General features: G+C 41.3%; 1 protein-coding gene across 1 annotated transcript; it reads left to right on the top strand.

Annotated features, from left to right (window-relative positions):
• Window positions 1-6505: 6505 nt before the first annotated feature.
• Ndufaf4 (NADH:ubiquinone oxidoreductase complex assembly factor 4) lies at window positions 6506-12668 on the top strand. The gene is made up of 3 exons (XM_075971298.1): window positions 6506-6724; window positions 6973-7076; window positions 10845-12668. The coding sequence occupies exons 1-3, from the start codon at window positions 6589-6591 to the stop codon at window positions 11130-11132; spliced, it is 528 nt and encodes a 175-aa protein (XP_075827413.1). The 5' UTR covers window positions 6506-6588; the 3' UTR covers window positions 11133-12668.
• Window positions 12669-13479: the final 811 nt, after the last annotated feature.

The raw sequence follows: 13479 nt of genomic DNA, 5'->3' as shown, positions 1-13479 counted from the left end.
TATGCGACAGAAGTCTAAGGCATCAAAAATGGGGGAAAGGAAGAGGTGTGACAGGGGCAGGGCCACAGTTTAAGGGAGGGAAATGCAGACAATGTATTGCTGCTCATTGAGTGATCTGGGTGATCTGTGGGTCCTAAGCATCCCAAACAATTCAATATGGTCAACTGTACAGGTAGAGTGATCAAGATTTGGTTTGTACTGTGTTTTAAGTGGAATAGACAGAAAAAGATACTGGGGGTATTGTCTCGTTGACCTTATATCTTTGGCAAGTGTTGTAGAAGGTTGCTTATTCACTTCCTGGCCACCAAGGCTCCCAAAATAACCACACAGAAACTGTATTAATTAAATCACTGCTTGGCTAATTACTTAAGTCCATGCTACCTAGCTCTTATATCTTTGGATTAACGAATTTTTATTAGTTTATATTTTATCACGAGTCTTGTGGCCTATCAGCAAGGTTCTAGCTAGCAGCTCGTGTTTTCCCCTCTCATGGCTACATGGCATCTCGTGATTCCACCTCCTCTCTCTCTCTCTCTCTCTCTCTCTCTCTCTCTCTATATATATATATATATATATATATATATATATATATATATATATATATATATCTTCCAGGATGGTTATGCTCTGTTAAGCCATTGGTCAACAGCAGCTTCTTTATTGATTAACCAAAAAAAAAGCAATACATATACAGAAGGACTTCCCACACCATTTTCCCTTTTCTGTTTAAATAAAAAGGAAGATTTTAACTTTAACATAGTAAAATTGCATCTAACAAAACAGGTAACAAGCAAGAACCACAGTTACAATATTTATATCTGCTTTATTTTTATCATAACTAAGGAAAACTATAATTATAACTATCTATTCTTCAACTCCATTAAAAACGCCAGAAGGATATAATATTACCTAAGTTAACAGGAAGTGCATTGTAAGCAATTTCTAAAACTCTAAAATTGACAGAGACATCTCACTGCCTGGACAGTTACCCAAAGTTCTTCTGTATTGTTGGAGCATCAATGTTCAGCCTACAGGCCCATAATATCCAGCAGAGTTTTGTATGAAGCAGGAAATTTGAAGATCTGTTCTGCCTTGTAATGGCAAAGTCCACCAGTTGTCTTTTTCTGTGTTTTTCAGAATGTCTGGCAGACTCTTTCATGAAGCAGGAACCCTGAAGGACTGCCTCACCTTCTTTAGGCAACTTTAGCTGTCACTTTTCTGTGGGTCTTGCATGTCTAGTTCATGCAGCATAACATCAAGCAGTCCAGGAAAGAGCAGTTTCTTGCCCAAATGGCAGACTCTTTCATGAAGCAGGAACATGTCACCTTTAGGCAACTTCAGCTGTCATGTCTCTGTAGGTCCTGTATGTCCAGTTCATCAAGCAGTCCAGGCAAGAGCAGTTTCTTGCCCAATTGGTTAACAAACTCCATGAGGAACCTCTTTGATGCCCACCCTCCTCCTCAAATAGGAGAGGATACCAGGGACCAACCACCCAGCTACACAGCGAGCCACGGAGTAAGAAGGAAAATAAGAAATACAGAAGTAGGAAAGACAAAAGCCCAGAGACAAAAAATAGTCGAAATAATTTAAATTAAGAAAAACTGGCAAGATACAAGCCAAGCTAAGCCCAGGCATTCACAACTAAAAGTAAGCCTCTATGTGTGATTTACTGGGAGTTGGGTACCGGGCCTCCCCCAAAAAGACAAAAAAAAGTAAATATTGTACAGTACCCCTTCAAGAAAAACAGAGAAGGATGCTTTCTGTGTTACTTGGAGTGTCCTTTACCTTTTAAAAACAGTTAGACCTCCAGGCTAACTACTAAATACTGTTGGAATGTTGGGATGGAAAGCCAATGCCGCAAAAGGAAATACATTCCCAGAACTAAAAAACTGCCAAGAAACCAGGGTTGTGAGCTTACAGGCTTGCAGCAGCAAACCTACTACTATTAATAGACATATTATCAAACCACCAACTAAATCTGTGTCTTACTACCCATAGTGCAGCTCTCAGACCTCACCAGAGACATTTCTTTGGGCAGTGGATGGTGGCTGAGGCAGAAACTCAAATCAAATGAAGACAAAAGGTGTCCATGGAGTGCTCAGGCTCAAATGGGACATCTGTATCTATGTGTTCTCTTCCCAGGGCTCAAGAACCATTTCAGAAGAGGAGATCAAATGATCGTAAGAAAGCACTGCAGTAATATTAGTGACTTATCTGAAAATAGTAATTTCTACAAAGTTAATCAAATCTAAGCATTAATAGTAAAATGTTACATATATAATGAATAAATATTGAATATTTCTGTATGCCAATCCCTCTATATCAAATGGATTAAATTTTATGGTAACTCTATAAAAGTGAATAGTCTTCATGAGTAGAGGAAACTGAGACCAAAAGATGTAAGACATTACAGGCCTGTCTGTGACGTTGAGCTACCTCAGCAGTCCTGCAATAGAATTTTCTGTGAAACTCAACAACTAATCCCAAAGTTCACCAGAGAGAGAACATATGAAAAGTAGTGCATAGATCTTTGAAAAGCTGAAATTAGAAGCGCTGTTAGATATCAGATCAGATATCAGAAAGAATGTAGAGCTCTCTCTCTCTCTCTCTCTCTCTCTCTCTCTCTCTCTCTCTCTGGGCACTGATGCAGAAGCAGACATGGTAGACTGAGAAATGGTTGATGAGCAAGTGGGATGCAGCATTAGAGTCTGATTGCATATAGGATGCTGATTAAAATCATCTTGGTGCCTCAGTGATTTCCACATCATTTCTTCATCACTTCCATTCACTTTCCCTTGCCATTAGGAATCTTGTTTCCTGCCTCACTTTTCAAATGGTTTCCCCCATATCTGTTTTCTGAATGCATCACATCCTCCACATCTCTACAGACTTACATGTTATGAGAGTAAAGAACATCTTTTCATACTGGTTTTGCTTTAATACAGTGAGGTAACTTTTCTCAATTAACAATTCAATCAGTACAGCAACTCTCTATATCTTGGTCTTCGCAAAGGAAATATTTGGCAAAGAAAACAATGTGAGAAGCTAACACTCAAAAAATTCTTTTTATTTCAAACATCATAAAAGCATGGGATTTACATTCTAGGAATTCCAGAAGAGCTTCAGCAAATCTTTGATACGTCACACTGTAACCAGGGCTGTTTGTCTTAGCTGGGGAACCTAGCTCAGAAACTCCTCAGCCAGAGCTTGTGTTGTTCACTCTGCCTCTGTCTTCTCGTGTCTCATCCTTTCTTCCTGCCTGTGCAGAAAGAGTCTTTCTGATTCTTTCCTTAGCAGCCAAGGCAAATGCACAGCCTGGCCGCAGACAGACCTGTAATGTCTTACATCTTTTGTTACTCAGGCATAAATTCCAGTTGATCATTCTAAGTGTGAGCCTGAAGTTCCCCCTTAAAAATTCTGTTCTACAGTGAAGATTCCATATGACAGCTGAGTAGAATTTTGTGATTGCGGTCAGCTGGGCTGTTGAAACTGGAGTGAAATGCTGGGTTCTGATTATCAGGGTCACAGAGCATGGAAACTGGTGGTTCTCACACTCTTGCCACCATGTCTTCTAGCCATGAAGAAGCAGTGCCTGGGAATGGAAATAACACATCACTTCCTTACGTTGCTTTTTGTCACAGCAACATTAACAGTAGCAAATATGGAAAACTGGTACCAAGAAGTGGGGTTATTGCTGGTATAATTTGACCTTGTGATTTTTAGGTTCTTGAAACTAGCTTAAGTGAAGAATCTGTAAAAATTTGGAACTTGAGGCAAGAAAAGTCCTAGAATGATATAAATGGCGCTCAATGAGCCGTTCTCATGGGGATTTGGAACACAGGCATGCAAAGAGAAATGTGGGCATTGGAAGCCCAAGTCACAAGGTTACAGAGAAACAAGGACACTTTCAGGGACAGGACTCATGTCCATGAATGTTATATTATGGCAAAGAAACTGGTTGTATGCTGCCTGTGTCCTTCAGTGAAGCTGAACTCAAAATCAATGGACTAATTTGTTTGGCCGAGTAAATTTCAAGACAAGAAAGCATTCAGGCTTTGGGATGGTTACTGTTTGTTGCGCTGATCCAGGTCTACTGTGAGACAGAGCAAGAAAAGGAACAAAAGGATATGGAAAATGTGATTCTGGCTAGTTTTGTTCTGAAACAGAATAGGTTTAAAGTTGCAAACAAAGCCCAGAGAGTTAAGAGTGTGTTGGGTCCCAGCATACTGGGTGGCCTGAAATTCCTTCTGCAGGGGACCAGGCACCATCTTTTGGCCTTTGCAGGCACCTGCATCTGCAGGTATAAACCCACACATACACACATAATTAAAAAATAAAATATTTTTTAAAAAGTTGAAGGAATCTGAGAAAACAGATATAACCATTGAAGAGATTAACACCATCAAAGAGAAACCTTTACCGTGTAGAAATTCTGTGCTAGGACAATAGGAAAGATGCCCTGAAGACAAGATCCCACCCATTAAATGTACCATCTTCTGAAAATATGAATTCATCTGAAAGAACTGAACTGGTGCTAATGAAAGTATTCCCTACTAGAAAACAATCTTCGGGGAATGGTTTTTCCTGGGATTAACATGTGAAAAACCATTCACCTAAGGAAAGACCAGGTTACTTTTAAAGCTGAACTTGCCAGTATCATCCACATACTGCTTCTTCTGGGAAAAACAAAAACAAAAGCAAAAAAAGGATATGAAAGTGAGGATGTTACATTGGTCTGCACCAAGGTTTTACAAAGCCAGAGGCCAAGCAATATACAGCTGGGTTGGAGTGAGGCCAGTGCATGAAGCTGTGAAGGTGAGATCTAAGCTACAGCGAAGTGTCTAGAATGCTGGAGACACTGGTACCGTGTGACCTCTGATATAGAAAGCTGTGTGCACTGGAAGGAGCTGCCCAAGAGAAGCTCTCTGTGCCACAGGTGGAGGGTAGGGTTACCCAAGCCCTTTAGAACACAGGTGATTCCATCACAGGCCCCAGATGCCAAACACGGATCTTTTAAAGTTTCAGAAGAGACCCTGCACTTGAACGTTTGAATAGTGTGGGGAATGTTAAAGACTTTGGGGACATTTGAAGTCGCACTAAACGCATTTTATGAGATGATCATGAGTCTATGAGGACAAGAGATAGGTTATGGCTTGAAAGTGCTATGTTATGGTGTCAAATTGATCCTGGGTGGACTTGTGGTGGCTCTTGACTGTTAAATTGGCAGGACTTTTTTTTTTTTTCCTAAACAGGGTTTCTCTTTAACTTTGAAACCTTTCCTGGAACTTGCTCTGTAGACCAGGCTGGCCTCAAACTCACAGAGATCCACCTGTTTCTGCCTCTTGAATGCTGAAATTAAAGGCGTGTGCCACCACTGCCTGGTCAACTTGTGGGAAACTCCTGTGTAAGACTACTTTCATGCTGCCCTAAGTTTGGGGGAATCACAGGAAAATGAGATCTTCACTTTTGAAATACTTTAACAGGCAGTGAGTGGAATTGCTGCTATAAAATCTTAAAGCACACTAAAGGCTTAATGAAGATAACGAACATTTTTTTTGGCACCCAGAGAAACTGGTTTTAAAAAAAATTCACTGAATTAGGAACTTGCTTAAAAGCTCTGAGATGGAAATCTTGGAGCAGCCTGCCACCTTCAGGATAACTAACCAATTAACTCAGAGGCAGAGGTTTTGGCTTCTATGTATGGCATCTACCAATATGGTCCTTATAGCAGTCACCAGAGAAATAGTTCACGATGAGCAACTGTGAGAACATTACCGGGCTAGTGTTTCCCACTAGGATGTTGCAGTCTAACTAATATAATCATTTAAAAAATTAAATCCCTCCCTTTGCTTTAAATTGGCTAGGCACAACCAATCTACTTCACTTAATCAAATAGGCTAAGAACTCTAATCATTTTTACAACTGCGGTCTGGGAGAAATACTATTAATTTGGAAACTTAGTTTCTTGTTGGTGGGCTTTAAAAACTTATGGGTCAGTCACAATGTTTTTTTTATGGGTCAATTTCATTCTTTCTAAATAATCACAATTAGTATCAGAGAAATCCATTCGGAAATGAAATGGAAGGAAAAGAATAGAGGTGGGGGACTGCGAGGAGCAGGATTCGGTGCTCCTTTTTGAAGACGTCAAATTAGTAGTAAGAAAGGCGTGGTAGTAAGTAAGTAGTGGAAATGCACCAGGCAAGAAACAGGAAAATAAAAGCTGTCAAAATGGAAAAGCCGCTAAGAACAAAGATTCTTTATTTTCACGTCTCAAAAGCAGAGCCGGAGAAGTGCAGAACCTTGACCCTGTACGCTAACCTTTGCTTGCTCAAGCCGGAATTTTGCAACCGTGCAGTCACTTGGGCTGAAAGCCTTCAGCGGGAGCGTCCCTGACAACGCCTACACGCACCTCTGCGGCTGGCGGCTGCACCCAGCGTGTGTCCTCCCCGCCGCCAGGGGGCGCCGAGCGCGTCCTCAGCGGTTTCCCGGAGCCTGACCCTAGGCGTGCGCACGCTCCGGGCGCACAGAGGTCACCCGCGCCGGCGGCTCCCCACGTGCGCGGAGAGTCCGGGGCTGCAGGATGTAGAGATGGGGGCTCGCGTGAGCCGCGCCTTCAGGAACTTCAACCTGGAGAACCGAGCCGAGCGGGAGATCAGCAAGATGAAGCCCTCCACGGCTCCCAAGCACCCTTCCACCCGCGACCTCCTGCAGGAGCAGCTGAGTCGTGAGTGCGGCCCCTCCCTCCCAGGCCTTCGGTGACATTGAGGTCGTCCCCGTTGGGTCGGGTGGCAGCGGCTGGGTTCCCGGCGCTCGGGCCAGCGCAGGCTCCCGCCCGGGGTCTGCACTGGGTGCACGCCTCGCCTAGCGTTTTCCCGCAGCTGTCTAGATGATTGTTTCTTTTTAAAAAATTGCCTTACGTGTTTACGGGTTTCTAGAAAAGCTTATGGCCTTTTCCCCTCCTTCTTTCTTTAGAGTATCCAGAAATCAAAGAAGAAGTTTCTAGGAAAGATAACAAGCTGTTGTCATTACTAAAAGATGTATATGTCGACTCCAAAGATCCGGTGACGTTCTTGCCGGTAACGTATGCTTTAATTAAGCAAACTGTTCATTTGGAGGAAGTGATCGAGGAAAAGAGGGCAACCAGTGAAGTATAGTGCCAAGAGTGTGTGTGGCGGGGAGGGCGTGTCAGTGGGGAGCCCTGCGATTGAGATGTAGGACTTTGGCTCATTGGTATACAGGGAGTGCCGAAAGACCAGGGAATGAATCGATTGCTTGCACCTGTGTGGACGGTTTATTGCGGAAGTTGAAAGATTTGGTTACCCTACTTTGGTATAGGGTACTTTTAGCAATTAGTCAGAGTGACCAAAAAAAATGACTTTTTAGAGCTCTTTTCATGTGTATAAGTTAAGATGTTCCTACGTTAACCACAGCGTCTGGTGGGGGCATGTTTGTATTTTTAAGGGTGTGTCTGGACAGGATATGTAATTATATGTAAGTTCATGTAATATGCTGGAATGGTAGGCACATCCTAGTGATCCTTGGTCGGCGGGCATAGCTACACAGCTACAGTGTTATTACACTCCCTGGAGGAGTAGGGACTGCTTTTAGGGAAGTGACATTTAAACCTGGGCCTGGAATTTGAATTGAAGTTGGAATCAGGGAGGTGACCATTTGATCGAGGTGCAGAGTTAGATGGGGAGGTGTCAGCTACAACTCTCAAAGTTATTTGCATTCTAAAACTTAGTTAGCACCAAATTCTCACTTAAAGATGGCAGTACTATGGTATTTTTTTAAGCTGATGCTGAGCAGTACTTAGAAATACTGAGGCAGAGGCAGGCGGATCTCTGTGAGTTCGAGGCCAGCCTGGTCTACAAGAGCTAGTTCCAGGACAGGAGCCAAAAGCTACGGAGAAACCCTGTCTCGAAAAATCAAAGAAAAAAAAAAAGAAATACTGTTTCTCACTTATACTAAGCAGGAATTATTGTGATCTTAGGTAAATATATTTATTTGATATTATATTCGGTGTTTTGTGTGTAGAAGAGATCAGTTTAACATCTTTAAATAGGTGCCAGTCACCTAATATATAATTAATTTACTAATTCCTTTCCTTACTTCTGCTGATAGACTTTCTACTGCTGTTTGGTTTTGCTTCTTACCATAGACCCATACTATCTCAGTTAATAGACCATCATAATACATCCTGGTGACTGATATGACCTTGTCTTCTTGTCTCTTCGCCAGTTATTTTCTTCTAAATGACCTTGGAATCAGAGTCTTAGTGTCTTTAGTAAGTTTTGTTTAGATTGGATTACAACTAGATTAAGGAATCACAGGTTAACTAGAAAAAGATTAACTTTTAATTAAACGTTAATTCAAAGGTTAACATCTTTTAATTGTTGAGTCTTTGAGGAAGACAGGAAAGTTGTTTCTAGTCAGTAGAATTTTTAAGCCTCCTATTTTAGCATGTGGGAAAATGAATGATTTTTGTTTTGTAGCTACCCACATTACTAGTTAATATTTCTGCTAGGAATTAGTTTTTCAGCTTTTTTCTTAATATTTTATATCTCTGGAATTTATAATTTTCTCTGCCTTTCTACTAAATGAAAAGAGGCTGTTTACTTTTATTAAAGTTTTTTTTTTTTTTTTTTGGTGTTAGGGGATTACTATGAAATACTGAAGGAAAAGGAAAATCTCCACGTATGGAGTGGAAGGTGGATCTTCCTGGTTTTGGAAGATGAGAGACACTTTGAGATTTAGGAAGTGAAAGAGTGGGGGTGAGTGCCTGAGGCTCAAGTGGGGATACAAAGGCAGAATTCTGTGGAGATTGGTTACAGTGTACATGGTTAGGGGAAAGTGAGGGGTGCATTTGGATTATGCCTGGATCATGAAACTATATGCCAGGCAACTTTAGTTTTATCAGGAGGGCTTTGGAGAGTCATTGAAGAGTTTAATGTGGAAAAAAAGTGGTGTTCAATTTGAGAGTGAACTAGGAGGGAACAGAATTGTCTAGTTAGAGGAAACCTGCTAGATGTCTTTTATTTTTTTTTAAATTTATTTATTTATTAAAGATTTCTGTCTCTTCCCCGCCACCGCCTCCCATTTCCCTCCCCCTCCCCCAATCAAGTCCCCCTCCCTAGTCAGCCCAAAGAACAATCTGGCCTGGGTCTGAAAAAACCTGGGATAAAACCTGACTCGCTGAACATAGCGGACAGTGAGGATTACTGAGAACTCAAGAACAATGGCAATGGGTTTTTGATCCTATTGCACATACTGGCTTTGTGGGAGCCTAGGCAGTTTGGATGCTCACCTTACTAGACCTGGATGCAGGTGGGTGGTCCTTGGACTTCCCACAGGGCAGGGAACCCTGATTAGATGTCTTTTAATAGTTCCTTCCAGTGGCACTGCCATGGTGTAGGTGGTTTAGTGGAGTAGAGGATGGGAGAATGGGATCAAGAGATACTCGGGAGCTGTTATGAACAGTGTCTGTTCATACATTAGACAGTTTTAAGCATAGACTTGGAAGCAGGCAGATTGGTAGGTTCAGTGTTAGACACCCTGGAGTTGAGGTGTATACAGGTCCAAGTAGAGGTGCCCATTAGGCATTTGGGATTCGGGGCTTAAGTATCCAAAGAAAGGTCTTAGTTTGGGGCCAGAGATTTTGACATCATTACATGTGGGCTATAATGGGAGGTAGGGAGTAGGTGAAGATCCAGAAGTTCAGGGCTACAGCATTCATGACACCCTGCAACCAAAATACAAAGTTAAAGACAAAGAAGATGTAGTTGGAACTTAATGAGCAGCAGAAGGGACAAGAGCCACAAAGAACACAGAAATACAGATGGAAAACTGGGAAAGATTCAGCATGGAAGCTGAGGGCAGGGACCGTGGCAGTTACAGGTAGATTTGTACATTATAGTCAGCAGTGTCAGGTGTGGTAAGTTCTGAAGAGTTCCTCAGAATAAAGCCACTGGGGTCGTTAGCGCAGATTTATGATTTAAGCTTTAACCCAATTACAGGACTGATTTAGAGAGGTGTTGGCTTTGGGTCTGGGGGTTTTAAAAAGGTTGTTGACCAAGAAGTGGTGTAGGCAGGTGTAATTGAAGACGAAAAGAAGAAGGGAATGCCTAGAGCAGCTTAGGTAATTAGCTCTGATAAAACTGGCCTGAAACAACTTGCGAGGAAAAGGATTATTTCACCTGACATCTAGGTAACAGCTCTTCAGTAATGGCAGGATGGAAAAGCTTTCAAGTAAGTTGTTCCAGCCCTTTTAGGGTGCTGCTCTTCTGAAACGGGTGTCATTTTCATCTAACCAACCCCCATTTGTTTAATATACAAGCTGCGGTTTCCTTACCTGACCTGATCAGGACCAGAAGTCTTACAGATCTGATTTTGGGATATTTGTAGTACATTATGAAGCATCTTTGTGGTAGTATCCAATTTTAATCATGCGGTTCATTTATATTTCATGTACCACTTAGAAAGCCTGAAGGCAAGTTGAGGGGTTGTTCTGAGTGGACTTGTATTTTGACTGCTGGTCATCCTAGAAGTTAGATGTGGAGTTTTCTTGGGCATCTCAGTTCAGAAGGTTTGGAATTTAGAGCATGTGGTGCTCATAATACTCACTGGAGGTGAGTAAATGGCATATATTCATTCAGTTTAATTTTACAGAGCTTTTCTTAGTTATGGCAAGCTATAGTTAGGAAAGACACTACAGTGAGAAAATACAGTTGAGGAAGTGTGAACGTGTTTATCTGAAAAGAAACAGTACAGACCTAAGAATCACGGGAAATGTAAAATGCAAATCTTCTATCCTAAAGTTCTTTTGTTGTTGTTGTTGTTACTAGGTGAAAGATGCCGGAGTGCGGCTGCAAGAACCGAAGGAGTTCAGACTGCCGATAGGACAGCAATTCGATAAGAATGTCATGGACATTCCCAAAGGCAAAGTTTCTGTTGTAGAAGCGTTGACACTTCTCAATAACCATAAACTTTCTCCAGAAACATGGACTGCCGAGAAAATTGCCCAAGAGTACCATTTAGAACTGAAAGATGTAAATTCCGTTCTCAAATATTTTGTTACTTTTGAAGTCAAAATCTTTCCTCCGGAAGACAGGAAAGCAATACCATCAAAATGAAGGAATCATAAAACAGCTGCCTGTGTGTCCTCCATGCACGGTGTCCTGGTTCAGTGTATTAAATTACACAAGTTCCTGTGAACCCAGTGCCTGCTTCCAGCGCTCTTTGACCTCTTCAGGATTGTTCAGAGAATGTTCTTTTTTTTTTTAAACTTTATGTATGTGTAATTCCTGCATATATGTCAGCATGACCAATCCCATGTATAAATTTATTACAAGTAAGAGAGGTAATGTGTCATTTTAGACACATCAGCTTTTAAATTAATCATGTGGCCCAAATCATTTAATACTAAGTTTCACTTTCCAGTTTAGGATGGTTTGTTCTTTGTAGGAGACACGAAAGCTGGAGCCGTCCTACCCCTGTAAGACTGGCATTGTTGGGGAAAGAGATTCTCAGCGGTGAGACACGGTGACCATTTCCCAAATACACTGAGTACAAAAGTAGAAAATGCATATTACCACCTTGAGAATAAACATCCATAGAATTTGTTATGGTTTGAATTGGTTTTAAGTATGAAATAACTTTTTAGAACAATTGGTGGCATCTGTAACATGTCAACAGTCTCTTTTGACCAGTAGAGGTTACTTTAAGAGCTTTCGGAGAGACAGGCAGTACCTACGACTATTAGAACAAGTAACTTCCGCCAATCCAGAAGTAAGAGAACTATGTAAGGAACAGCTTAAAAGGATCTAAATCTCATGATCAAACATACCTGTTTTCGTTCTAGGAGAAAAAGTAGCAAACAGAGTATAAACTAATAGTCCCCAAAGGGACCTGGGAAGTTACTGGTTTATTCATCTTAACGCAGGAGCATAGCACACTCCAGTAATAGAATCTCAAATGAGGTACTATGACATGTTTTACCTGTGGGTTCTTGGCTGTATTGTTTGGCCTCTCTGTAATTGATTTTTCTATAAAAGCATAATGCTGCCTTTTGTAAATTCCAGGACAGTAGTGAAGATAAATGACAAAGGACCAAGCAAATACAAATTCTTATAGTTAAAGTAGGTGTCTAAAGAACATATGACTGAATTGTGAAGTCAGAATTTAGGTTTTCAAAGTCTTACTAGTATTTTTATTTATTATGCCAAAAAGGAACACATTTCAAAAGGACAGAATGGAGTTGGACTTGGGATTGTCCATATACTTTCAAGGGAATACAGATAGATTTCACTCTAGAGTCGCTGGAAATGATGTGGAAATTGAGAGGGATTCAGCATGGTGATGGAATGAGGCGGGTGTGAAAAGACAGGAAATGAATGGGAAGTTTGTGAGCTTTCTTCAGATGTAGTACCAGGGAATGAACTATCCCTGGTTATTTGTGGTTCATATGGAAGTTTAAGAGAACACACTAATTCTGATCAGTGCAAAATTACATCTGAAAACTCAATCAGTTAAAACCATCGTCCTTTAATTCGGAATGAATTACTTTGAATTGCTAGTACTACTTCATACTCATTTTTCCTGTGTGGTTCGGCAGATGTAAATGTGGCTTCTGTTGTATGGAATCACACAATAAAAATACTTCCATTTTACACGGTTCTGCTTTTTGTTTCCTGTAGAACACTGGAATGGCAATGTCACAGAGGTTGCATGGATGTCACATTTGGGACAATGGAGTTTAGATTTCAGTTCCATTACTAGCTGTGTCTGAGTTGTCCTCAACCCCAAGACCAGCAATTGCACATGTTTGAAGAGCGGTTTATGTGCCAGGCACTAATCTGGGTGCTTGCATGTATTAATTTGACTAACATTTACCACAGGCATGAAGTTAAGAATGTTTTCCTGCGAAAGCTGCAGCTCAGCAAACTTCAGTCACTTCAACGATTAGTGGATGTTGAAGATTAAAAAGAATATTTTGTAGACTTACGCTGGATTGCCTTTTTGGAGGTTGTAAGAATTAGGTGAAATACGTGTAGGTTGCTTGGGCGTAAAATGCATGTTTGTATGAGAGTCCTTTGTAGAGCTTTGGGTTAACGTGTCTAAGCTCTCTATTGTGAGAGACTTGGCTAGCAGAACTGAGGTTCCTGAGTGTTTGGGTTCTGGATCAGGGATGCTCTATGGTCAGTGACTGTAATGTATGCTGGAACTGGTGGCAGGCAGTATTTGCCTCTAATGTTTATTGTGAAAGGTGAGGAATGGGGAACTGAGTTTAAAGGAAGGGAACTGAATAAGAAGGAGGAGAAAACAGAATGCCCAGGTTTGGGGTTAGTGAAAATCATCTGGAAAAGCCATTCATGAAGAAGCCTGGAGTGGGTATAAAGAGACAGGTTGTCCAAATTTGGGGAAGAAGAGTGGGTGCTTTGGTAAAATTCTGTCATAGAGAGGGCTCAAACAGGCTCAGCT

Source organism: Microtus pennsylvanicus, chromosome 5 (genome assembly GCF_037038515.1).
Source record: "Microtus pennsylvanicus isolate mMicPen1 chromosome 5, mMicPen1.hap1, whole genome shotgun sequence".
Classification (NCBI taxonomy): domain Eukaryota; kingdom Metazoa; phylum Chordata; class Mammalia; order Rodentia; family Cricetidae; genus Microtus; species Microtus pennsylvanicus.
This window is presented reverse-complemented; position numbering and strand designations above follow the sequence as displayed.